Source organism: Rhodamnia argentea, chromosome 1 (genome assembly GCF_020921035.1).
Source record: "Rhodamnia argentea isolate NSW1041297 chromosome 1, ASM2092103v1, whole genome shotgun sequence".
In the NCBI taxonomy this organism is placed as follows: Eukaryota; Viridiplantae; Streptophyta; class Magnoliopsida; order Myrtales; family Myrtaceae; genus Rhodamnia; species Rhodamnia argentea.
Genome location: NC_063150.1, coordinates 11,129,567 through 11,156,562, shown reverse-complemented (window position 1 = coordinate 11,156,562; position 26,996 = coordinate 11,129,567). Strand labels below are relative to the sequence as shown.

General features: G+C 40.5%; 3 protein-coding genes and 1 long non-coding RNA gene across 4 annotated transcripts in view; 1 reads left to right on the top strand and 3 right to left on the bottom strand.

The window, feature by feature from the left end:
• Positions 1–3,953: 3,953 nt before the first annotated feature.
• LOC115747045 (putative disease resistance RPP13-like protein 2) lies at positions 3,954–6,776 on the bottom strand. The gene has a single exon (XM_030683079.2). The coding sequence runs from the start codon at positions 6,774–6,776 to the stop codon at positions 3,954–3,956; it is 2,823 nt and encodes a 940-aa protein (XP_030538939.2).
• A 5,621-nt stretch (positions 6,777–12,397) lies between these two features.
• Positions 12,398–20,180, top strand: LOC115747058 (casein kinase II subunit alpha-like). The gene is made up of 10 exons (XM_030683089.2): positions 12,398–12,764; positions 13,805–13,934; positions 14,149–14,343; positions 15,359–15,516; positions 16,220–16,310; positions 16,436–16,501; positions 16,983–17,065; positions 19,225–19,288; positions 19,379–19,447; positions 19,708–20,180. Exons 1-10 carry the CDS (start codon positions 12,490–12,492, stop codon positions 19,762–19,764), a joined length of 1,188 nt encoding a protein of 395 aa, XP_030538949.1. The 5' UTR covers positions 12,398–12,489; the 3' UTR covers positions 19,765–20,180.
• Positions 20,181–23,400: 3,220 nt separating this feature from the next.
• LOC115747089 (uncharacterized protein At2g23090-like) lies at positions 23,401–25,641 on the bottom strand. The gene is made up of 3 exons (XM_030683141.2): positions 25,447–25,641; positions 25,110–25,150; positions 23,401–23,850 (listed from the first exon to the last, which is right to left on the bottom strand). The coding sequence occupies exons 1-3, from the start codon at positions 25,517–25,519 to the stop codon at positions 23,731–23,733; spliced, it is 234 nt and encodes a 77-aa protein (XP_030539001.1). The 5' UTR covers positions 25,520–25,641; the 3' UTR covers positions 23,401–23,730.
• LOC125314194 overlaps positions 23,401–26,996 on the bottom strand; it is a 28,781-nt gene continuing 25,185 nt past the window's right edge. Inside the window, exon 3 of the long non-coding RNA XR_007197751.1 lies at positions 23,401–23,603. This is a non-coding gene — a long non-coding RNA (uncharacterized LOC125314194). The remainder of the gene's footprint in view (positions 23,604–26,996) is intronic.

Genomic DNA, 26,996 nt, shown 5'->3' with positions numbered 1-26,996 from the left:
CGTCCTACCGCCGTGTGCCGCCGCGGAGCCGCCGATCAGCCCCTAAACAGAACCCAAGTCCCTCCTGCTCTGTTTCGCGCCAAGCTGCTGTCCGCCGCCCTCCGCCGCGATTCGGCCGCACCCACCGGCCACCCCAACTAGTCTTCCTCGACCCCTTAACGTCCCCCAAAGCCACCCGCAACCGATCGGCACCTGTGGAGCTCGATTTCAGCTCGCCGGACCTCCCCTGTTTTCTGCCCTGCTCCCCTGCGTTCTGCCCACGCCAGCTGCAGCTTCTGTCCGCCGCTGTTCAGCCCCTCTCCGGTCACCACGAGCCACCGGCGACGTTCCCCGACACCCCCTCAGACCCTCACCAGCCTTCCCTGTCCACGCCTCCGCCCGTCACGCCCCGATGAGCCAAGAACAGCCCCGGCCAGCCACCAATTCCCCTGTTTTTGGGCCTGGGCAGTTTCTGATGGGCCTGTTTGTTGGGCCTGCGAGTTGGGCCTTGGCTCAATCTGCTGTGGGCTGTTAATTTGGGCCTTATATTAGGCCCGTGGACCAAGTTAGCCGGAAGTTGGAAGCCCAAAGTTGATCGGGCCGCGAGTCACCATTAATCGTCGCCGTGGGCCGGGCCAAGTTCGCGCCGTCGCCGCTCGAGTTGAGACCGCCCGAGCAATTAAAATTGTGAGTTAGCCCCTAACTCTTGGTTAGGACGCTAATTGCGTTCGGTTTAGTTTAATTAGATTATTAGGTATTTAGGTAGCTCGATTAGGGCCGGTTTAGGTTAGAAATTTGGTTTAGGTTCAATGGCCCTAATTGGTTAAGTTAGTCTAATTAATTAGGATTTTATGCCTAATTAGAATTGATTGATTTGATTGTTTGCATTGATTGATCGCGAGCGAGCGATATGTCAGAGACGAGTGCGCAATTGGAATTGAAATTGAGATTAATAATTGACTGGCTGCAATTGATTAATTGAATTATTGAATTATTGGTCGTGAGTGCCAATTTGGCCGTTGATTGCCGTGGGGGTCCGATTAGAGGTTAATCGCCCCAAATTGCCCGGTGTGTCGGTCAATTTAATTGCGCATTCATGTGACCACATATGAGATAAAATTGCATGTTTTTGCACGAAAACGGCCTTTGGCCAAGTATTTGAACATGCAAGTGTGAGCATTCGACATAAATCCAAGAAAAGAACCGGCTGGTTGTCGAAGTGCCCGAGTGGTCACATAACGGGATAATTCCAACGATCATTGTCTTACGGTCGTTCGATCCCGGCAATCATTGTCTTCCCGTTGCTGGATGCGCGTCGATCATTGTCTTCTGGCTGTATGTTTGCCGGTCGCAGCTTGTGATGGGCCGAAGCCTTTTTAGGATTCCCGTTAGCTCCGTGCCGTGTCGACAATCATTGTTTTACGGTTGGTCGAGCGGAGTCACATAGACTATCAGACGCCATCGCCGGAAGTAAGGGACGATGCCCGGTCTTGCCAGGAGAGCACCAACCGACTAGTGTGCTAGACCTACGGGTCGGATCTGATAATAAATGGACCATGTGTGGTGTCCTGTTCATGCAAGTGCTGTGATGCTTTGCGGTAGTGAATTGATTTGGTTGATTGACCGTTGAGTCGAGTCCGCATTGCATTACGTATGGCTTGGAGGGTAAGTTGCCCGTGATTGAAATATCATTACTGTGCCGATGTGATTGCTTTTTAGGGTGTTCGAGTGAATCAACGTCCTAACCGGGCTTAGGCGTTGGCTCACCGAGATTAATTTCTCATCCCGTCGTGGTTAACAATTTTTCAGGCGGTGACGAAAGCCGTGGACGTTGAATCGAGAGGATTGTGGTAGGATTTTTGGGAGTAGACGAAAGTTTAACCTTACCCGACCCCGTGTCTTTTTAAGGTCCTAGTGAGCCGCCTAGAAGTATGGGGTTGTATATTTATTGTAGCTCAGTAGGGTTAAGATTCGTCTACTTTTGATTGCTTTTTAGGGTGTTTGAGCGAATCAACGTCATAACCGGGCTTAGGCGTTGGCTCACCGAGATTAATTTCTCACCCCGTCGTGGTTAACAATTTTTTAGGCAGTGACGGAAGCCGTGAATGTTGAACCGAGAGGATTGTAGTAGGATTTTTGGGAGTAGACGAAGGTTTAACCTTACCCGACCCCGTGTCTTTTTAAGGTCCTAGTGAGCCGCCCCGAAGTATGGGGTTGTATATTTATTGTAGCTCGGTATGGTTAAGATTCGTCTACTTTTGATGTTTAATGAAATTGTTTTTGTGAATTAACGGTATTGAGTTTCCTACTATGCTATCCCGTTGTTATTGATTGTCGGGGAGAATTGCACGTTCCGGATGCGCCGTTATTTTATAGGTCGATAGCTACCTGGGACGCTGTCATTCATGACCCGAGGCGAGTAAGGTAGGGATGTCGCGAGCTCGAGAGTCGGGGCGTGACACCAATTATACGCAATAAATCACGAAGTGTTTAGCCCCTCAATTTCTCACGAAAAACCTCTTAATATCGAAAAAAATTCACAAATCTTACCAAAGGATTTATTAGCTTTAACACATAAAGCTCTCGGGGTGTGATTCACAAAAAGTCGCTTCTTGGATAATTTCACAATGAAGACACTTCTTATATGTAGAAAAGAACAAGATCCAAAATAGGAAACCTCTGCTTAGGAAGTCTACTCCAACTAGAAAACCAACTTGAATTAGGAAAGGTTTCTTCTGCACTCAAATTCGAGACATGTTTTCAAGAGTAAATGTTAGCTTAGCATTTGAGCTGGGATATATGTCTTCTCGGTTAGAACTCTGGGATAAATATTTTTACTAGTCCTATTTGTACTAGTCTTACTTTGAACTTAGATAGTATACCAAGTAATTGTCTTACTTTCTCAAAAACTAAACAGGAGTGGTAAACTCTACCCACTCTTTTTCTCGGTTTGGATACATGCTTGTTTGGGTCTCGAGCCAGGTTGTGACAAACAAATTGCCATCATATTTTGGGCCGGATATCGTCGAAATCTGACCCGAGCCGTTGATGGAGTATCTAGGTATTAACTGTACATGGAGCTGTCTGAAAACATCATCAATGAATGCTGCGTGTTTGAGCAGCGCTGCCTACGAACAGCGATGTTGCGTATGGATTGACCATGTCCCAAACTATTTAAAGTTACTGGATTCAAGGCTTGAACTCGCACTCAACCAACTAGCTGGATAGACGGTCTTATTTTTGTTGTTAATGATGATAAAGGCACAAAGGTAGACAAACATCGAATCCATGAAATTCCCCGCTAAACATTGCAGAGAAAACAGGACGCGAGCTAAAGCTGAAAGACACATGGAGTTGTTGGCAGTTGATAGTCTGGGATTCAAACTTGAGTCATGCGTCTAATCCCAAGTACTCGTGTTCTCTCCTTAACCGCCGGGTCACATTTTTTTCCGAAACACCTTTTAGTATTTGCAAAAAAATTTCGACTTTTTTTACCTTAAAAGATAAGAAAGGTTATCATTTCACTAAAGGATGGCCGCATTATATCATCCAAATGAATTAATTTTACATGGATATTGTACAGTTTGATTGGCAAAGGCTGCCTTGAGGATAGGCCATGTGCATTGTTAGGATACTTTTGAAAGAAAGAATCAGCTGTGAATTCAAATTCATGAATAACTTGCACCTAAAATAGGCTTATGTAAGTGAAATCTTACATAGAATGTTGGTCTACAATAGAATTTGGAACACTTCAAGCATCAATTTTCAATTGCAACACTCGATGACACATTGATAAATATCAAGAAAATCAATACGACAATGGCTGGAAATTAAAGAGGATCAATCGCAATCCACCTCCATTCCTCGTCAATTATCTTGCCTTGCCTGCATATTTGGATAGGAAAAAAGAAAACAAATTTACTCCCGTTTAAAGATTGAAGCAAATATGGAATACACAACAAAAGCCGAGCATGTTAATGAGGAAATGCGTGGATAGAGAAGGCGTAAAAGCGATGAAATTTTACCTGCGCAGAAGAAGAAGAGGTCACCAATTGCGTCTCTTTGATGAATACTTGGCGGGAAGAAGAAGAAGAAGAGGTCACCAATTGCTTCCCGTTGATGAATAGCTTTCCGCTCAGTCCTCCTTTGATGTTCGTCGCCAGTTCTTCCTTCACTTCAATCAAACTAATTTTTTTCAGGAATTGAATATGATCCAATGAATTAACAGACGCTAGGAGTCCGCAGTTCTTGATCTCCAGCTCTTCCAGGCGAGAAAGAGCGGTTTCGTCTACATGAGCTTCTTTCACTTTCTCCAACATCCACAATTTGAGGACGCGAAGCCTTGGGAATGAACCTGAGCCACAGTTCAGGTTTTCACCAGCGTAAGAGCGTGCAAGTAGGTTGAGGATTTCCAAGCTCTGGAACCCTCCCAGGACTTCTATGGAATGATCGTCTAGTCCTGACATGGACAAGGTAAGGATTTTCAGGTTCTGAGGAAGGAGTGTCAAGCCGTCTCCCACGGGCAAGCTCCCCAGCAAGTACAGCTCCGAAAGCGAGTCGAGTCCCCTCATGTTGCCCAAGCTGAGTTCCGAGGGCTGACCGAAGAGATCCCTGGATCTCAGCTTGAGGGATTGCAGCTCTGTGAGATTTGAGATGCACTCGGTCGCTTCCTTGATCACCGGAGAATCACACGTCAGCCCCAATTTCTTGAGCCTGGTCAATTTTCTAAGCACATTGAGCATGGGACTCTTAGCGACTCCGATATATAACCCCCATAATGTTTGGAGATTGCTCGGGTACTTCGCAGATTGTTTACGAAGATTGGTAGACTTATCAAAGCATACCTCATTCATGTACAGGTGCTGGAGGGACTTCACCTTCCAAATCGAACTCGGCAAACTCCTAACATTAGTGTACTTTAGATCTAAAGTCTCGAGGCAGGACATGTTCCTGATGGTTTCCGGGATCGAATCAAGGACTGTCCATCGCAATCCCAAGTACCTCAGGTCTGGCAGTACATTGCCAAGTTTGTTCGGGAGCAATGGCTTGTAAACCCCCTCCAGGTCGAGCACCCTGAGCAGACCACAGTCCCCCCTTGCAATCAATGGCTGGAGCAACTCTTCCACGTCCCTCGAGCGCGTCCCTTGCTTCTGCGTGTTGAAGGATACATAGGAACGGAGGTATTGGAGTTGAAATCCTTGGTGATCCTCTTGATTTTGGACAATCCACGATGAGCAGCCATTATCAACCTTTGGTTGCTCACTATGATTAGTGGACTTGGTGTTCGAATGGATCTGGGGTCTGAGTTGCTTTGCCCTCTTGCACAAGAAATCGTGTATGAAACTAGGCACACGGCACGATTTGGCCGTTCTGACGAGCTTCTTATATCTCACCACATTTACCCAGTTTCGACCAGCCAATTCTTGAAAGCACTGCTCGGCATTGAACCCGTCCTCTTTGACCAATCCTTCGGCAAGCCACAGCCGGAAGAGCCTCCTCGTTGAGATCTCCGAGTCTTTTGGAAAGAGGCACAAATAAAGTAAACAAGGCTTGAGGATGGAAGGCAATTTGTTGTAGCTCAAGGACATGATGTCACTGAATGTGGGATTTTCAGCGTGCCGATCCACCATGACAGGAGAAGCATCGCCGCTTGCCACCACAAGTCCTCCGAGCAGCAAAATCCCCGGAGGAGAGCCATTGCACTTGCTCAGGATGCTCGCTTTAAGACGTGTATCTGCAGCAAAGGAGCCGCATTCCCCCAACAGGCACTCGCTCTGGTCTGCATCTAATTCATGCAACTCGACAGGAGAAGCCCAAGGATCCATAAATGATGGAATTTCAGGATCCCGAGCAGTGATGATGACTCTGCTTCCACTCCTCGAGTCTGGGAGAAAGATCATGAGCTCGTCCATGTGCTCGACCTTATGCAAATTGTCGAACACAATGAGATACTTCAATTCCATTAAGGCCTTATGAAGGACCTCTTTCAGGTTTTCTTCCTCTATGTGCTCTAGATCCTTCAGTTCTTTCTGAGGTGTTTGCTTCAGTATCGTCACCAAGAGATCTTTCAAGGTGAATTTTTCATGAACACCAACCCAGACGCAAAATTGGAAGCTATGATCTATCTCGAGTCTGTTGTACACGCTCCTCACAAGGGCCGTCTTGCCGCTGGCTTCTTTCCCCACCACCCAAACGATGCGAAGTGGCAACGCATCCTGATCGCCATCTTCCACTATCAACTGAGCTAGGAGCTTGCAAGCTTCATCTTTACGGCCCACAATATCCGACTCGATCTTCCCAGTCCAACCTACATTCCCTTGATCTGCATTCTTAGATGAAGCATTTTCATCAAGACTAAGCAGATCATTAGTAGGCAGACCTTGCCCCCGGGGAAGATGATTGGACAATTCCTCGACGCCTCTGAGGAAATCTAGAGCCTTCTTTTCGGTGGCGCGCACATGTATCCTGAGCGACATGAAGCGGACTAATGCATGAATGTTTGCGAGGCGGCCCTTGGAAGACATCAAGTGTTGTGATGCTTCCAGGAGGATCTGATGGGCGATGTCCACAGCACCTCGAGCTCGATCCTGGAGGCAAGATCCGTGGTCGTTGCCTCGCTGGTCGTCATCGGTGCTCGATTCCAGTAACTTGGAGGTGCTCAAAATTTTCTGGAGATCATTAATGGCTGTTCTCATTCGATAGCGCAATCCACGAGAGAGAACTTTTCCCTCGGAGAGCATGTCTAGCGAATTGCGGATCTCGAGTGAAATGACCACCTCAGAAGTAGCCATCGACATCGGATGCAGGCAGAACAGCACTCGATTCAGCCTCCTCTGTTATGTAACGGAGTGAAGGTTTGTACTTCTATGTATGTATTCGTGAGAGATACAGAGGAGAGAAGAGAAGAGGAGGAAGATGGCAACCACGACTAGAGAATTGGGTAGAGCTTTTGACACTGAAATCGATGATTCTGTAATAACCAAAGGGTTGCAATTTATACAACGTGATGGCTGCCAAGTACAAGGGTAGTTAGCTAACTAAAGTCAACTTACAACATTTACTTTCTGCGCAGGCCAAGATGCGTATAGAAGAGAACTTCTTGCTCGAAGTCTACGCTTCGACGGTCAATGGGCTAATTTAGTTTATCAAGTAAACTACAGGTCTTTAAAAAAGATGTGAGAGCTGGCAAGATGTAGGATGCTTTCTTTTTCCTTTTACAAGTTCAGTTTGGCTTCAATTAGCTAATGACCTTCGCAATAAATTAATTAGACCTCAAGCCCGTGCACATGCATTACTCTTTAACTGTACTATTCCATATGAAAAATATAGATGTACATTGCACTATCAAGACATTCAAAATTCAGTGTTTTTTTTTTTTTTTTCAATTCAGCTTATTCAAATTAGGACACTAGTAGGGTGAGTATGATTTCGGGATAAAAGCGGTGCGATTCAAGTTTGAAGATATGTAGGGTAGATTTCAAATTTCAAAACTTGGGAAACCAGTTCTAATGGGCTCCACCTAGAACCTGGAACAAGTTTTTGTGTTTTTCTTGATATATATTTTCGCGCGATCCTTGCGGTATTCCATAGCGTCTGATAATGGGTGTGCAATTTAGAATCACTAGTCCGAGCTTCCTTTTCATTTTTTATGATATTTAGACTGAGATCTTTACTTTATTAATGTTTTATATAATTCGTTTATCTAAATATAAGTCATGGTGTAGTAGCAAGTGGTGTTCATTAAATGTGATGATTCACTCCAATCATTCCATTAATGATACGAGTAAAAACTTCGATAAACCCCGAAACCGACCCTAGATCTTGTGACATAGTAGGTTTCGGGTTTTAGTGTATGCATGGTAGGTTCCAAGTTCCAAAAAATAAGAGACGTATTCCGATAAATAGGTTCTAGATTCTAGGTTCTCGGTAGAACTTGTACGAAATCGAGGCCTCACACCCCTAGTAACTCGGGGCTCATTTGATAAAACTGAAAAGTAAGTTTAATCATTGCTCAAAATTATGCATAAGAAGTACAGACTTCATAATCGAGTGAACCAAAACGAGGCTAAGTCCATAATACTACAAATCCAAATCCAAAAAACAAAGAGGATCAACAAAGCACCGGCAGGTTAAGCACGTGCTCGTTCCCCAATAACGGATCTATCGGGCAATATAATCGATGGCCAATCACTATTTTCGTCAATGATGAACACATGTCGAAAATTCTTCCCGTAAAAACTATGGCGTTGCCGATCGGTTGTGCACACCTAGGTTGCGCTTTCTTTACACTTGTCGTGCGAAGACAATCAAATCAAAATAGTTTGAATGAACACACGTCTAATATTAGGTAGACCTCGCCCAACTACATCTCCTGCTATCGTGCGCCCTCGTTGCCTCGCATGCACCGGTCGGGCGCACCCTCAGCGACGACTTCACCTCTGTCCCCTCGCGATGATGGCGGCGATTGCGAGATCTCGCATCGGTGGGACCTCGGAAGCATGTCCAAAGCTCGGGTTACACACTTGATAAATTGGTGTGATGATGGGGAATCACAAACTTGTCTAGAGAGAGATTGTAGTGTTAGAAACAGTTGTTCGAGTACTCTCAAACATCGAAATTTTAGCATCAAGATTTTCCTTTCCAAAGTTCTGGACTTTCCTGTTAAGAGAAATTGACATTGTTTTTTGTAATCACGCTACAATGCTTTTTGTAACATGAAATATTCAATTGCTATAGCTCCGTTTGTATCACAAAAAATGAATAATTTAAAAAATATTTTTTTTAAAATGATTGCTTATATCTTTTATAAAAATAAAAGAACGAACAATATTTTCATCGTCCGCAAAAATAATTTGGCATAAATTATATTGGCGGCAATGAAAATATTTTTTTCTATTGACTAATTATTTTAAACGATACAAGCTATCTTTTTTTAGTAAAATTTTTTTCAAATCATCCATTTTCCGCGAAATAAACGGAATCTATCTATTTGGTCCTTTTAACGTGTTATATCCCATGTGATCTCACGATTTCATGTTTGATCTTTATTAATTGCAGGTCCATCCTGAGTGATACCACCACCATCGACATCCCCATCATCATCGTCGTCGAATGCAGGAGGGACTTGCGCTCAAATCAGCCTCCTCTGTTATGCAACGGAATAAGGTTTGCGAGAGATACAGAGAAGAGAAGAAGAGAAACTGAGCAAGTTATTACGTTGGCCAGTTTGCAGTCGACTTACAAAATTTACTTTTTGCGTGGCCAAAATACATGAACTGCTTGCTCGAACTCTACGCTTTGCCAGTCAATGGACTTAGTTGTTTACTAAGTAAACTGCAGGTCTTTAAAAAAGATGTGACAGCTGGCAAGAGGCATGATGCTTTCTTCTTTCTTTTATAAGTTTAATTTAGCATCAATCATCTAATGACCTTCACAATAAATATATTAGACCTCATGCCCGTGCACATGTTATACTCTTAATTGTAAAGTTTCATATAAAAAAATATATACATATTTTTTTTAGTTTAGGAAATTAGGGACTCACCTGATAAAACTGAAAAGTAAGTTTATTCATGGCTCAAAAAATTACATCAGAAGTATATAGACTTCATAACAAAGCAAATCAACTTAGAATAAAGCTTAAAATACTGCAATACGAATCAAGACCAAAAAAAAAAAAAAAGAGGATCAACGGAGCACTAACGGGGTTAAGCACACGCTCTTTCTATAATAACATATCTATCAAGTAAAACAATTGACGACCGACCACTAAATCTCCTATCATCGTTGGTGATAAACACACGCCGGAAATTCTTCCTCTAGTATCTAGGCTCGGCTTCCTATGTTCGACTTCCTATATACAATCGCCGTACAGAGACAATCAAAACAGGTTAAAGGAACAAATATCTACATTTACAGGAGCAAATCTACATAGTTCAGTGAGAGACCAAAGCTTATGCAATCACCATTGAAGCTAGAGGCAATGGACTTGTTCACGGACAAAGCATAGGGGCATCAAATCCCAAAAGCATGTCTATCATACTCCAAGATCTAGATTGGGAGGACTCCCAAATCTATATCTAGATCGGGAGAGTGCAAAGTCTCATATCTAAAACTAGATCGGGAGAGAAGAAAAAATAAGAAGAAAAGAATAACAAAATTAACAAGAGAGAAAGGGGAAGGTGAGACTAGCTCAAACCCTCCTCTGTGACATGAAGAGAAAAGAGACAGGGAGGGAACGGGGGCTTTACAATTTTTTTAAGTACCAAAAATTTAAGCATTTACTTTGAGCGTTGAAACAAGAAATAGAGAGTTGTTTGATAGTAATTGAAAATCGAACAATTGTTTGATGGTGATTGAAAATTGAACACTAGTTGTTACTAGGCTCGGAACACATTTGCAAAGCCCTGTGGACCTCTGAAGGTCATTTGGACACATGCAAACGTATTCGGCTGGTGTTTTGGGAAGCCCATTTATAAAATGCTAGCACTGCCACATATCCTCCAAGGGCCTCTAGCTTAAGGTAGCCTTGGGCCAGCTTTGGCATTCTGGCTGCATGCTGGTCTTGGTTTAAAATATAATACAAAATACTTTTAAAATATTAAAATATTATTACAAATTATCTATATTAGCGTCGGCTGTGCCAATGCCGGTCGGCCAAAGTTTGCCGGATGGACTAAGTCGACACAAATACAAAAGTTTATGACTGAATTAGCAAAAAAAAAAAAGATTTATGACTGAATTCGCACAATTACAATAGATTTAGGACTTTTCTAATAATTTTTCCCTATAATTCCCTATATGAAATACGAGGTGTGTTTTCCTTTTGGGTGCTTAAATCTTTTGGCACGGAATCTACGGTTTTATTGCCTAGATAACTTTTTCATTTTCCACAGATGCTCCAATTCCTCAGAAACCAAAAAAGAAACACCGGCTGTTTTAAGAGAAGTAGGTAGCTCATGATGTTGCAACCCGCAGGAAAATGGGAACCAAAATTGCACCTTACATGTCTTTCTCGTTTTATATTTTTTACCATTTGGCTTGTATAATATGCATCGTTTTTGTTGATCACAATACACCCTTTTTATACTTCTTGCTGTGTTAATTCCTGTGTGTCGGAAAAATGGATCGAATGTGAGGGAAGCGTTGACATATACTAATTCTCTTTTCAATTTAGATGCTACAACTTTAATTGAGAGGGTGAATGTTTCGAATGATAATGCGTCTTCTGATATGCAACGTTTATGTGATCGCAATAGCCACAATTTAAGAAGATAATTAAGAACGTTCGTAGTTTTTAAAGATAACATCTTCATTTCCTACATATATGATCATGTTTATTATAATGAGATTACGCTAATCCACTTTGATGTGATTTTTTTTTTCAAAAAAGAAATGTGAATTATTATTTATAAATTTGTCATTTTTACATTACTTTCAACATGAAAATGTGAAAGTTGTGGGCATTGTTTCTTTTTCATTTTAAACAAATTAATAATTAAAAATTTAAATTGGTCACGACAGAGGACTTTTCGAATATATTTTTATCAAATAGCCTTTCTCTTAAAGGCTTTTCGAGCAGGAAAAAGAAACACTGGATCTGACAATATAAAATAATGACCATTCTTGATAGTTTGAGGTAAAAACAAATAAAAGAAGATAAGTCGGAGGATCAACCATTCAATGAACAAGATAAGCTATTACCGAAGCCTAGCCGATAATTTAGAGATAGAATATATGAAAAAGTTATCGTTACGGTGTTTGCACTCGACTATAAATAGTAGGAGAAGAATCTTTATAAAGGATCCAACAATCAATAACACTTATCAATTTTCTCAGCAATTTAAGTTATATGTTCTTTTGGTTACCTTTGTTGTTCAGTTTATTTCTTATTTATATAGGTATTTTCTGTCCAAAATCGCCACAATAACCCGATTAAACGTCAAAGCCAAATATCCAAACATATTTTGTCGCCGAACATTTTTAATTGCGATCAATTATCTTTTCTTTGACCACAAAAAAAAAAAAGTTACCTTTTCTACTTGTTACGCGTATGCGAAAAGTTTCGCTCTCTCCATTAAGAAAAGAGCATTTGGCAAGGATATGATGAAAATTTCGAAGTGAACAAAACTTTTATAAATCGAATTTATAGGATTAGATACATAAATACCATCATCATCATCAACCAAATTCAAATCTTTTTGTGTTCTTCCTATTTTTCTCTCTTCTTTGATTCATTGAAGAATCAAAGAATTTACCCTACAAATTAGGATAATTCATGTAAATAAAAAAAGAATTAAACAGTCATTTTGTAAATTTTTAAACAATGAGGGGTCGAGAAATCTAAAATTTGGAAAATCAAATTTTCAATTATTATGGAAATGGGATCACCGTCAAATCGAATGACCAAACATCGAATTGATCTTCTGGGTTGCGTTGCGAAGCGAGAAAGGCAAAGACGTTCCGAGAAGTCGCTAAGCAGATGGGCTCCCGGCAGTGGCCGAGCGGTTCATGAGAGCTTCGCGCCGTCGCGCACCGCCTCTCGTCCGCCTCCGCCTCCTGCTAGCCTGCGCCCTCATCGCCTTGCATGCGCCGGTCGCCCGCCTCCCGATCGCGCGCACCCTCGTCGCCTATTTCACCTCCGCCTCTCGCGACGACGGCCGCGACCGCGAGATCTCGCGCCGGAGGGACCTCGGAAGGATGTCCAAAGCTCGGGTTTACGCCGACGTGAACGTGATTCGGCCCAAGGAGTATTGGGATTACGAGTCTCTCACAGTGCAATGGGGGTAATCGTAATGATAGTGCAGGGATTTTAGTTTCTCAAGTTTGAATTTTTGAGTGGTGGATGTTTTGAGCTTAATTCAGTGTTTGGCGATGGATAGGCATTATTGCGTTTAGGGTCTGTGAAGTTCTCTTGTGAGGAATGATGTCAGTGATTGTTTGTTTCAAATTCGAATGAGTTCATTTCGCCGAGAGCGAATTTGTTTGTGTATTTTGTGATGCGCTGAAATTAAGATGTTGCTGTTTGTCTTAACTGAGAGTGTCATTTCACATGTTAAAATCGTGTTGGGATAATTTCGACTTGACAATCTGGTGCCATGATGCGGAATTACAAACTTGTCTAGGGAGAGATTGTAGTGTTAGAAACAGTTGTTCAAGTATTTTCAAACATCGAAATTTTAGCATTGAGTTTTTACTTTCCAAAGTTCTGGACTTCCTGTTGAGAGAAATTGACATTGTCTGTTTTATCACATTACAATGCTTTTTGTAACATGATAGATTCAATTACTTTCTTTTTTATCCTTTAACCTGTTCTATGCCATGTGATCTCGGGATTTCATGTTTGATTCTTTATTAATTGCAGGTCAACACTTGCTATAGTTGACATGATTTTGAGATTTTCTATGTTATTATCATTGGCACGAAAATTATTAACATCAAGATTTTTGGGCTTGTCATTCCATTTGTATAATGTGTATCTAGATGGTTATAACTCAGAGGAGGAAGTGGAATATCCCCTTCTTCCAACTTTATAGTTGGAACATGCAAAATTGTAAATAGATGACAATCAAACATTTTGCTTCATTAGATCTAGAAAAGTATTGTTTACAAGTAAGTGTTAGGTCAATTTGACCACCTTTCGCAGCCATTTATCATAAACTGCCAATGATGGAAGTAAAGCTCGAGATTTCTTTCTTTTTCTCTGATGAGATCTTAGGGCTGGTAGTTGTGTTTGATAAGCTCGTGTAGTTGTGTCTTCACTTCAAATGCTTTGTGACTTTTCTCATATGCAGATTCAAATTACTTTATTTATGTTTCTATTCAGTAACCAGGATGACTATGAAGTAGTTCGGAAGGTTGGAAGGGGAAAATATAGTGAGGTCTTTGAAGGAATAAATGTCAATACCAATGAGAAATGTGTAATCAAGATCCTCAAACCTGTCAAGAAGAAGAAGGTGATTTTCTAGTATACATAGTCTATCTTTACGTTCTTTGGAACCAAAAGAGCAGTGTTTTTTTTTTTTTTTTTTTTTGGATTCTGTCTTTTGTGGTTGGATTAGTTAGGTTTCTTACATGTTAATCGATCTCTTGCATGGTCTCTTGATGATTGTTGAGAAGACTTTCATTAGCTCTAGGAGTAATTGTGATCTCACTATTGCCTTTGAGCAGATAAAAAGAGAGATAAAAGTACTCCAGAACCTATGTGGCGGTCCAAACGTCGTGAAACTATTTGATGTTGTCAGGGATCAGCATTCAAAGACTCCTAGTTTGATATTTGAGTATGTCAATAGTACAGATTTCAAGGTGTTGTACCCAACATTGACTGATTATGACATATGCTACTACATATATGAGCTCCTCAAGGTAAATTCTTTAAGCCCTCCTTTTCTTAAAACAAGTCAAGCTTGGATTTCATTTGTTCATTATGAATGTATGTACACTTAAATTGCTGAGTTCGTTCTCGATGATTGTGTTGTATGAAAAGAACTACCACAAGTCAACCGTGCGAAGTAAATGTGTTGAGGCTCCATGATAACAAAAAATGGAAGTACATGATTATTGTCGTGGAAGTGATAGAAATATACTACCTATCTGCTACCAGGTGATTTGTTCGTAATGTAGGCATCAATACCATCATTACATATGTCTTGCTGAATTACAGAAGAGATACATATGAAGCATCTGCTGGGTTAGTGTGTGTTCCTGGATACCACCGAAATCGAAGCAAGGCACTTTTGTATCTTTGGCTTTTTTGTGGTTTTTGGCTTAAAAAAAAAGGCTTGTTCTTTTTGGTATATTATAAACTGTCAAATTTTACGAGGATGGCTACTGTGTTGATAAATGTAAAGTATTTGTTTAAGTACTCGTCTCAGGCTTGGCTAAAAAACGAAAGGTGTTCTGAGTCTTTATACAAGACTGAAATCTTGTTTCTTCTTTAAAGACGTTAAATTGATGTGTAATTTAGCTGATGTTTTGGGCACCTGTTTTCAGAATGGTTCTGCAATGCCTTAATTGACTTCTTTGCCTGTTGGTACCTTCTTTATAACGTTTTTTTCCTCTTATCCCTTAACCTGGATTTTTTCTTGAAAATTCGGGTGCTAGACTAGGTTGAAAATATTTCACCCTCTTGAGCTAGTATAACTAGAAAATTCTTTTATGGAACTGATTATTCTGTATTGTTGACAATATTTCTGATTAATATTTTGTTCCATGCTTAGTGTTTTCCACTTTATTATTGCTGAACAATGCTGGTTCGACAGAGTCTGACTGTTAATACATCATGTTGGTAGTGGTAATGTTCATGCTAGAACAAGTTGTAGAGGAACATGCGAACGTGATAAGGGCATCATTGCACAGAGCTATTTTCTTTGAATTGCAGGCATTAGATTTCTGCCATTCACAAGGAATTATGCATAGGGATGTTAAACCTCACAATGTCATGATAGACCATGAGTTGCGAAAACTCCGGTTGATAGATTGGGGTCTAGCTGAATTTTATCATCCTGCCAAAGAATATAACGTCCGGGTTGCTTCCAGGTATCTATATTTAGAGCCCCTTAAAAAAATTTCACTCTATGTTTTACCCTCTCTTATTGTCGTCTTTGAAGTTCTGGCTATTTCTTAATAGATCATATGTCTCTGATTCAAAAGTTTCTTGAGTATGTCGTCCGGAGATAATAAGTATTTGCATGCTGAACAGTGGAACTCGGGCATAAGCATTTTGATCATGCTGAAAACTTGACATGACAAGTTGCTATTGACTGAACGAATAGAGAAAAAATATTTAGCAATATTTAAGTGGAAAATACAAAAGAAAAGGTGAAATTAGCTTACAACCTTGCTATCAACAGTTGAGATATGTTCTTACGCGAAATTTTTTAGCTTAAAGAACAATTGTTTACTCTTTTGGCTTTCTGGACAAGCTTTGAAGCTTGATGGTACCGGGAGATAGGTACCTACATGATGATTATGTAGAAAAGGTGTCTCTAATATGATGCAATGAGGCTCTTTGCATCCTCATTACCCTATTTTGTATGATGGTACATCTTTTTTAGAGATTAAAATAATAAGAAGCCTGTGCTGCTTACCACCTCAACAAGGGATCAGACATGCTAATCTTAAACTTTCTGGATGGGTATTGTATCTCTTAATTATAGGTGCAAGTATTGCAGTCATTATATATCTTCTTGTATGATCCAGAATTGCTGTAAAGATTGGAAATTTCTTCCCTGTTTCGCAGACACTATAAAGGACCAGAACTTCTTGTTGATTTGCAAGACTATGACTATTCTTTGGATATGTGGAGCCTCGGTTGCATGTTTGCTGGAATGGTTAGAATTCTCGTCTGTCTACTTTACGATCTTGCTCTTTAAAGTGAAGTCACTTGCAATGGCCCATTTACTCCTTTCTTGTATATTATATAAGAAGTTTCCTTTTTCTTTGCAAATCTTCTTAGATTTTTCGGAAGGACCCATTTTTTTATGGCCATGACAACCAAGATCAACTCGTTAAAATTGCCAAGGTGAGGATATCTTATGGGCTTCTCTAAAGTAATTGTGTTTATGCATACAGAAACAATTTGCTTGTAGCATTATGCTGTTAAAGTCTGCTATGTGCTAATAACTAGCATGTTGGTCATAGGAATTGAATGACTATTGATCAGAAAATTTTTAATCGGGCTTTTGATGCTGTATGGGGATTATTTTAGGCCGTTGATGCTTGAGTTCCTGCTTGCTGCCGTGGTGCTTCCCGGTTGAAGCCCTTTTAAGGTGTAACTTGAGTAGTTACTTCTCCTTTTAAACTTTAAAACAGCCGAAAAATGCTTGAACATCTAAGTAAATATCCAAGTTCGGAGTTCATCAATTTATGTCTCGTACTTAAAGTCACATATCTTGGTGAATCTGAAGGTTAAATTTGAGCTTTGTTCCATAACAGGGTACTATTCATGGTAAATTTCTTGATATGACAAACTATAGCTGCAATATAATGTAAGTTGATTTCAGGTTCTTGGGACAGATGAGTTGAATGCATATCTCAACAAGTATCGTTTGGAGCTTGATCCTCAACTTGACGCACTTGTTGGGAGGTATTTATTATGAAGAAGTTTCTACTATTGATTTTAGTTAATTTTATTGGTACTGCTACTACAAGAAAGGTGGACACTTATGCAAGTATGAACATTGATTGAATACTGTAGCAGTTTGACATAGTCAGAGAAGTAAAAGATAGTAAAAGGAAAAAAAATGGCTAGAATCAAGTTGAATTGAGGCTGGAACAGTGAAATGATATTCTAGGGTTATAAAAACCAATGATGTTGTTAGATCAACGCAGTTAGTTTTGTGAGTGAGTGAGTGATTCGGTGTGCTAGTGTATGTGTGTGACTTATCAAGCAAAGGTAGACAGGGTAGGGAGTAAAGGAAGAGTTTTATATTATGAAGGCTTGTACAAGAGTTTTTTGTTTTGCTGGGCATGACTTTCAAGTGGGGAGGGGTTGGCTATTTATAGCCCTCTTCCACCGCCATTACAAGGAAAATTCTAGAGCATCTTACATGGACGAAAGAGACTTAAAAACCTATTTATACTTGGGTTACAGAGGTAAGATAATTTCATCCCTTGATATAAAATATCAACTTTTAACTTCAACCTTTCCGACCTAATTAAACATTCATGACCATCACATGACCACTTATGGCCCTAAAATAATATGGCAGAAGACTAGGTAAAGTGGAAAAACACTTAAAACTACTTAGATAGGATTATGCTCATCCTCCCCAGGTTTTAAAGTATCAAGCTCAAATTTGAGGACTTTTAACTTCTTCGGCAGATATATTTGAATCAATCTTCTGCATCTCCTCTCCAAAAACCCATGTATCTTTTATCCCTGATTTATCTAACCGTTTCACTACAAACTTGCTATGTGTGTCATCTCTCCTTCTCAGGTTTGAGAAGAGTCGACCCTTCATTTTGAAGTATTGAAGAGTGAGATATAGCGACTTCCTTCTAACCATCATTAAGATTTGAATCACATCATCCAAACAATAGAAGCTCTTTTGCTTCACAAAAGCTTGCCAATCCACAAATGTTCTAGAATAACTAAATATATTTTCGGCATGAAGAAAACTCTCTCTTCAACTTTGAATTGGCCAGCATCTCCTCCACATGCTTGCTCATCTTCTTCTATGACACTTGTTGATGTCTCATGAAGACACTCTTCAAGAGTATTCAATGAATTGCAATTCATCACCCCCTTAAGTGAAAATATTCAAATTCTTTTTCTTGATCATTATAGTCTTCCCAAAAAACTATATGCATGATTCCTCATCTTCCTACTTAACTCTTGTTGTTTCATCAAAGTCTTCATGAAAAGGATAGGTTTATGTCAAAATAACGAAGACCATCTGGTGAATCTTGCAAAAGGAACAACACAATCGCTCTTCCAATCCACCTCCTACCTTATTATTCGCCAGTCCAGCATCATGAGAGGGATGTTCATCATCATACCAATCGTCCTTGAGACTACCTTTCAGCATGTCTAAGGGATCACCGTTGTCTTTTGGATTCTCCATATAGGCTTCTAAAGATTCCTCCTTGCTGCAAAGCTTGAATAGCTTGCAACAAGTCTCCCAGCATACTTGTCATCTCAGCTTCTCTGTTGATTGCTTCTTTCACGACCGCTTCCATGTCCAACCATCGCGCTGAAATGAACACCCTAATCTCGAGTTGAGACCCTTTTTCACTTTCATACCTGATCCATGTAGTTGGAGAAGTAAAAGATTGGCAAACAGAACATGAACATGGGTAGAATTGAGTTGAATTCTGGGCTTTATAACAACCAAGTGATGCTTATGGAATTAAGAAGACACCAAGGGCTACAGACAAGAAAATCTTAAGCAACATCTAATATCAACTATTCGATCTAATTAGTTATTCTCATGACCCATTACATTACTGCTTATTACCCTAAAATAGTATGAGAATAGACTGAATAAAGAAGAAAAACATTTAAAATTACTGAAAGTAGGGTTATGCTCCTGCTCAAATTTGTATCCTCGTGTACTTTGAAGTTGCCATTATGCCCGCATTTTGATCCCCATGTACATCGTGCACTCCGACAGTCGAACGTACATTGTTTTGAAGTCAATTTGAGGAAATATACTCCATTAGAAAACCATATGTAAGGGTATTAGCACTCTTTCAACAGTTACTGAACAGCTTTGATCGATATTACCCATTGCATTAATACAGGCATAGCAGGAAGCCCTGGTCCAAATTCATAAACTCAGACAACCAGCATCTGGTGTCTCCCGAGGTCGATTTCTTCACAGATATCTAATGATCTGTGCTCTTAGCAGTTTGTCTGTTTCTTTATGCTGATCCTTTGAGTATATTCACTATGTAGGCCATTGATTTTCTTGATAAGCTACTTCGGTATGATCATCAAGAAAGATTAACTGCCAGAGAAGCTATGGTAAATATCTGCTAATCTAGGCTCTCCCTTTCTCCTCATTCACATGCACATGCAAATTTATACATGGTCTTTTACCCACTTTAGTGCATATCCGCATGCACCAAATTTTTTCATATGTTTACATTACATGCAAGTTCCATGTGTTCATCTTCTTGAGCTTGTTCTTGTTTGATAATGTTTCCTTTTTAATGCTTTTGTTGCCCTGTCCCCGTTATTCTAGTCAGAAGAACTGATTACACCCTGCTAATTTCTTTGTGCAGAACCACCCATACTTCTCTCAAGTGAGGGCTGCAGAAAATAGCTGGATGCGGACTTAATAACCTTCCAATCAGATTCTATGTCTGACTGACTTGATATTTCTATTGGGTTCATAGTGATTCAACTGTTGCAATGACTGAGCATGGAGGTTGTTGTGGAAGCTGAGCAGCTTAGCAGTTGCTCTTGTTGGGGCAACGGATTATATGCGCATATAGTGATTGAACTGTGTTAGGCTAGTAGTCAGTCAAGCATAGAAGCTGTGTACATCTTCAAGACATGAAACAGATAAGGACTCAGAGTCGCAATGGTATATTTGCAGAAGGTAGGCATAATGTCCATTTTCACAGCCAAGGAGACTGATGTGTGCGCGTGTGGGTTGGGGTGGTTGGCTCTTTAGATAGGAACAATAACATATGTACAAAGAACATAAAGCATAAATCGGATTGGAGCGGCATCGCCCGCAATGTTTGCAGGTTTTAGCTTTTCAAGACTTGTCTGGTCGTGTGACGGTAAAAGTTTGTCTTTTTGGCGTTGTTCCAATTCATGTTTCTTTGATGAATTATTCCTGGCTGCACTCACGACAAACATGAAATCAATTCTAAAGACGAAAAGCTCTGACCCGTTGATTTGAATTACCCTCCGAAGATCACAAAAGAGGAAAGTCCTGTTTGTCCAAAGTTCATTCACATGATGCAAGAGACATTGCATTTGCATTTGCCCTGGGGCTGAGATACGTGCTTTCCGACATCTATTTCTGTATACTTGGGGCAAAACGGTGTTTTATTCCACTTTTGATTGTTTCCAGCATTCTCCCTGCAAAAGAGAAAATCTGAACTGTATCTATCAATTGAAAAGCAGTAGAAAGCGTCAATTAACGATCAACAAATAGGAAAAAGACGTGGACTAATTGGTAATTTAAGTGGATAAGCAGTTCATTCCCCAGGACAACTCCCCTGCCCATTTCACTCAGGCAAGTCATCGGCCGCTCTTTAATTGGATTTCCTCTCTCCCCCATTTCTCAAAGCCATCCATGTCTTCTATAGTATTGGTGATTCAATTGGTTTTAATGGGCCGTGAATCGGGAGATCATTTTCTGGTCCGATCTTTTTCAACTGATGAGTGCGATCTTTGGCCTTCGACCGACGAACTTCATCAAGCACGTAGCGCAACTTTGACGTGGATGAGCTTGAAAAGCTTTTCCTCCCTATATGTGTCCATCTCAATTGGAATGCCGTAAGCATCGAGGGAAAAAAATTACGATATATTGCTGCACATTTCTTCAAAAGGGTCTTTCCTTGAAGATAATCAGTTGGCATTGCAGATGATGGGTAAGTATTGATGAAATAGAATTTCTCAATTGTGTCTTTTAAAATCTCTCGGGCTCCGTTTGTTTCGCGAGAGTTTTACATTTCTGGAAAATACTTTTCAGGATGTAATTTTTCTAGAAAATGACAATATTTTCTGGTATTTGGATGAAATCCGAAAAGCAATAGAAGCAGTCATTTGGAAAGGAAAATCTAAATTTTCCTAGATAGATGCACAATATTTGGATGCTAGTGACTTACGGATGGCCAGCAAAAAAAATCAAGCACGGGCACCGGGGTCCCGGTTCCAGCCTCAACTCAATGGACCTTGGTGCCGATGACCTAAGCTTGGGCGTCGAGGTCCCTGGCATGACCTCGATGGACCTAGGCTCAAGAGTCGGGGTCTTGTTCTTGGACCCGAGCTTGGGTGCGAGGGATCCAGGCATGAGGACTAAGGTCTCAAGCTCAGGTGTTGCGGACCCAAGCACAAGCACTAAGGTCTTGTCCCAATATCAATGGACCCGAGCCCAAGCACATGCATTGCGGTTCTGGGCCTTAACCTTGATGGATCCAGGCTCAAGTGTGGGAGTTCTAGGTACGGGCAATAGCATCCAAGGCCCAATCTCAATGGACTCAGGCTCGAGCAACAGGGATCTAGGCATGGGTTTTGGGATCTAGGGCCGACCTCCATGGACCAAGGCACAGGCACCAAGGTCTCGGGCTCGACCTTTATGGACTCTAGGCTCAAAGCCGAGCAACAGTACCCAAGGTATTAAGCCCGACCTCTGTGGACCCAAGCTCGACCATCGGGGATCCGGCCATGGGAGTTGAGGTCCCATGCACGAGCACCGGGTCTCAAACCCCACCTTTGTTAACTAGAGCCTAGGCATTGGGGTTCTAGACCCGACCTCTTTGGACCCAAGCTTGGTTTCTAGTCATTATTTGGAAAATGATTTCCGTATTTTTAAAGAGGAAATCATTTTTATGAATTTAAGTAAAGGTTTTTTGTTGACTCATTTTCCTAAGCGATCCAAGTGCTAAAAAAAATGGGAAAATGAATAAATAAACGGAGCTTCCGTGTGCTTTTACTTTGCACCCTGGATCATCTTCCTTCATCAAATTAAGTGTAGCAAGTACGAAAATTCATAATGAAAGTTGGATGTCAAATTTTTATAGTGAGAATTCAAGCATTGGCTGCTAGGACAAATATCGTGAATGATGAAATTATAAGCTAAACGTGGCGTTCATAGCAAAGAACAAAGCAATGCACACGCCATGCATGTGAGGACTATGCTTGTTTCTATGGCCCATGATTGAGGTAGAAAGAAAACTATCGCTTGTGTCCCGGATGGATTTTTACTTTTTCTACCTTTTAATCTATATTGAATTTAGAACCCAAATATATTGAGTTATTCTAACTTTTTTTATTCAAAAGCACCTAAAGTTTCCAGCGATATTATACATGAAAACTCGTATATAATTATTTCGTAGTAATTTAGATTTTGAATAATTTCTTAGATCTTAGCCCGAAACATCTTCAAACTCTTACAACATATAATTATTTATACGTAAATTCACGTATAATTTTCATTTTGTTTAAATTTAAGTACAATTGTAAAATTCGGCAGGGAAATGGAGAATTGTACATGAAAGTACACACGAAAAAGCAAAATTTTCGAGGATTGGGCAGCCATTTTGTCCTTGAAGCAACCTTGCAGTGAGGCATCCAGAACAGGGGTGTCCAAAAGAATCGACCGGATCGAAATTAAACCAGACCCGACTCATCATTTCAGGCCGAAAGGGACGACCAAAGGACAAAACAGATGAACATAGCAACACCAAACCCCTGACAATAACCAAAGCCCCCGAACTCGCATTTGATGAAGTACACAGAAGCTTTGGTTGTCAATTAAGAGCGACGCAGACGAATCACCATTAGAGAAATCGGGACAATGACGATGACAGTAAATGACTGGACAAGCAACATGAGGGAGTTAGCTGAGTTGTCGTACATCTGTTTTTACCAGACAATGCGTTCCTGGACAGTTTGTATTAATTAGCAAAAAGAACCAGCCGGACCGAGAACCCTTCGGACCAGACCGAACCAGCCGGTTTGGTCCGGTTCCCAGTTCCATAAAACGGACCGAAGCAGAAACCAATCACCCCTACTATTGACTTCTTTTTTTCTTTATCTACCAAGCTAAAAAACAACCCAGGATTCACTCGAAATTTCGATTTGGACGGTTCTTTTTTACACCCTTATAGGTGACACAGAGATGTTCAAGTTTGTTAATTTGAGAGTTAAGAGACCAAATATTTCCATCGCAAATGATCCAGAATAAGAAGAGACTGCTTATATCCATGACTAGAGACCCAGGGCAGTGCGCCCAATCCAGAAGAAGCATAAGAAATTGCAAAGAACTGTACGACAGGAACATGTTCATCAACACAAGTGAAATGATGACCCGCAACACCAAATAGCCAACATGAGTACAAAGAAAGTAGAAAGAACCAACCCAGAATAGCTCGAAGAACCAATTACTCATGTGAGATGCCGATACAAGAGTCGACAAAATGATAACACCTCACTTTGACTGACGCGAACATCCACAACTTCCAACAAGCAACTTCGGTCCCAGAAGGATCCCTAAACACAATAGTAGAGACTTTACATAAACAGGGGAAACGTTCCCCCAACTGCTTAGACTTACATGTGACTTGTCATTTCTGAAGATGCGCAAAACAAGCATAAACATCAGTCTTTGGATGCTTTGCTTCAGCATGTTCCCTGCACTTCACCTCCGATGTGGTGCACATAAATGTTTGCATACAGACCTTACACTGAAATAACCAGCACACAAATGATCAATGCGAAGTAAAAAACCAGACATGCATAGAAACTTTGTTTCATAGAGGGACATCCACAAATTCAAACTGATATGTCCCTAATGCACTGAACATATGATGGCACATATCATATATCCAATTCATCTGAAGAATACACAGCAGCAGCAAAGTCAACTGCTATGAGTCCAGTATTTGCTTCTGAGGTCATGACCATATTCAACTCAGGTTAGGTTCCATCATGCCAGAGATTCATTGACGATCATAACAAAGACAATATAGAGATCCTGGCCCCAACACCCAGCAGTAGTTGATGTGTAGCATATATCATAGGTTATATACAGGCGAGAAAACTCTGGCTATAACATACAGATAGCATGTTCTGACACACTACTCCCAACAAAGAAACAGCTCATGTAATTTTGGTCATCCTTTTAATCGCAATATGAACTGGATTAAGATTATCACAACTCATCTTTCAACCTTGCCTGACCACTATAGCCATGTTATGTCCATACAGTCCATGTGATATACACCATGAACCACTCTTTAAAGTGAAAGCCATGGCAATTATCAATTGCCAAAATCTCAGAGCATCCAGGGTACATGTTGTCCTCCATTAATAAGATGGAATAAAATGGTGGGAAAAACGTAATAGTAGCAGTAGTGAATGATAGACATCAAATAATGGCACACCATGAACATGATAGAACAAACTACCCCAATCTCAAAAGGGCGGAACTATCTCCAAATTTGGCCAGAATCAACCGCTTTGAACTGCTAATCAGCTCTAAGTATGCAAAGAAATGTCTGGCGACTCTCGTTCCATGAATATATATAAAAGGCAGTCGCTCAACTAAATGTATCACTATGGTTTCACAAAATTTAACAGCCTTTGATCCGCTAATAAAAGGGCTTGTCAGTTCAAAAGCTTCAATGACCAATCTATTGTCATTTTACAGCATTAACACATCAGACAGGTCCACAACAAGATTTCCATTGCCAGAAATCTCTTGGTCGATGATTTAAACAAACAAATAAAAAATCAATCTACAAATTCAACACCAATGTAACCCAATCTTGCTAGTTTAGCAATCTCAAACTCACTTATAACCCTCCGCGAAAAAGCTTCCAACATCACAAGCATCGAGGGAAAAGACCTCGGAGATCATTAAGAAACGCAGCAATCCAATAACAAACCTTCACAGAAGAGAGAATTATCAACAAACAACAAACGAAAAACAAATTCTCAGTACCTGGATATTCATAGCTTTCTTGTTAGACTCCAGTTGGCTCCCTGAGACAACAAAACAGCGCCGCAACAGACGATGATCAAGGCCCAAATCACATCCATAACAAAATCTACAAACTACCAGATCGCTAACAAAATTTACACCGAAAGGAGCTAAATTTAAGACGCCGCCGCTCTCTTCAAACCAAGCACCAACAAAATCAGACGCAACAAACCAAGGCGTGGGTGGAATTCGACCTCAGAAACTAGATCTCGTCCGACTGCGAATCATACCCAGATGCCGACGAGAACAAACAAGTTCATCTCTTTTTATTTCTCCTTTTTGGGGTTTCTCGGCTTACCTTTGGCTGCTTTCGTCTTCTCGAGGTTCTTCTCCCGGGCCATTTTGGCTTTCTGGCCGTTGCCGCCTCCCATTCTTCACTCGATGGCGATCAAGCGATGATCTCCCCCAGAAACCCTAATTTGATCGGCTGAGGCTTTGCGAGATGGGAGCGATGGTGCGCGAGAGACAGGAGGGAGAGAGAGAGAGAAGGGGCGGTGAGGGTGAGGGTGATTTAAGGATGGACGATTTTATTTTTTATTTTTATTTTTTTTTCTTGGAGTCTTTTATTTTAATTTATTTTTCGTTGGTGATTTTTCCAGGAAATTGAAGGGAGAAAGATAGCGTCACCCGTCGTGCGGTCACAGTCCAATGAGGTTCCTTGCCTGCATCCTCTAGAAGGTTCCCTCCGCTTTACGGAGTCGGAGTCCCACGGGCCGAGCCTCTCCGGCCGGTGGCCGAGGATCATATACACACACTTGATAGACTAAATCTAGGTAAATAGTTTCCATTTTCATAGAAGGGAAAGTCGGTCTAAACTTTGTCGTTTTCCGCCCATGAAAAACACTTCCTGGCGATCGATTAGTTTTCCGTCATGCAAATGTTGAGAAATCCGAAAACGATTTTTAATCAAACAAATTGGCGAGAACTTGAGAAATATTTATCTCGATTTCTTAGGGTTAAGCTGCCTTTTGAATTTAGATCCTCTTCTTGGTCTTCAAAGACGGCTCCTCTATGAAGCCACCAGCACCCCCTTCGTTGGCGCTTTTAGCTTTTGACCAATAGGTGATACTTTCATTTCATGTAAAAGACTACGGGTCTTTGAATGAATTCTCAATGATCCAAATGTGTTCGCTTGCTCCTCAAGGCTTGATTTTAGAATCACCAAACTTACGAGGAGTGATTTGGAATGCCGTCAAGATATTTGTATCTCTAATTTCATAGCCCTGAATATAATAGGTCATCTATTAATCTTTAAAACCAGTTTTGAATCCAACATCAGATGTAATACCTATTTGTGACGACATAAGTCCCACCATATACCACAATAATTAAGAATTTCCATGACAACAAGGTCTACTTGACAGTAATTTGCAACTATCACAAAATTCTTTCATAAAATCACCGAAGACTGTTATCAACTAATCACAATGATTGTAGTATCTACCTCACCTTCACTACTTCGCGTGTGCATGGGGCTTGCATTGCCTGTAGCACTGGTTGATCAACTGTTAATAGTTGAGATAGCAACAACATATCATACATGACTTAAATTATCAAAAGATAGTACTTAACAATGAATATCGGTAAAAGGAGGACATCATAAGTGCTAAAATTAGTGTATGGCGCTCATTATCGAAGTTTTTGTCTTTTGGCTCACTTAAGTGCCAACTTTTTTTAAAAACGATCACTTAAGTGTTAACTCCGATCTCTTTGGCCGAAAATCCTTCATTGTATCTTTTTTGTTAATATATTGAACTTACATGCCTCCCCGAAGGATCCAATCAATGATAAAAACAAAAAACCTAAAAGTTAAAAATGCCAAGCCCTAATTTTTTTAATTTTTTAGTT

Coding starts and splice junctions, on each gene's coding strand:
- LOC115747045 (XM_030683079.2), bottom strand. CDS start 6,776: ATGTCGATGGCTACTTCTGAGGTGGTCATTTCACTCGAGATCCGCAAT.
- LOC115747089 (XM_030683141.2), bottom strand. CDS start 25,519: ATGGGAGGCGGCAACGGCCAGAAAGCCAAAATGGCCCGGGAGAAGAAC. Junction 25,151..25,446: donor GAAGACGAAAGCAGCCAAAG/GTAAGCCGAGAA, acceptor TTGTTGTCTCAG/GGAGCCAACTGGAGTCTAAC. Junction 23,851..25,109: donor AGAAAGCTATGAATATCCAG/GTACTGAGAATT, acceptor TGGTTATTTCAG/TGTAAGGTCTGTATGCAAAC.
- LOC115747058 (XM_030683089.2), top strand. CDS start 12,490: ATGAGAGCTTCGCGCCGTCGCGCACCGCCTCTCGTCCGCCTCCGCCTC. Junction 12,765..13,804: donor TCTCTCACAGTGCAATGGGG/GTAATCGTAATG, acceptor GTTTCTATTCAG/TAACCAGGATGACTATGAAG. Junction 17,066..19,224: donor CTTGACGCACTTGTTGGGAG/GTATTTATTATG, acceptor GCATTAATACAG/GCATAGCAGGAAGCCCTGGT.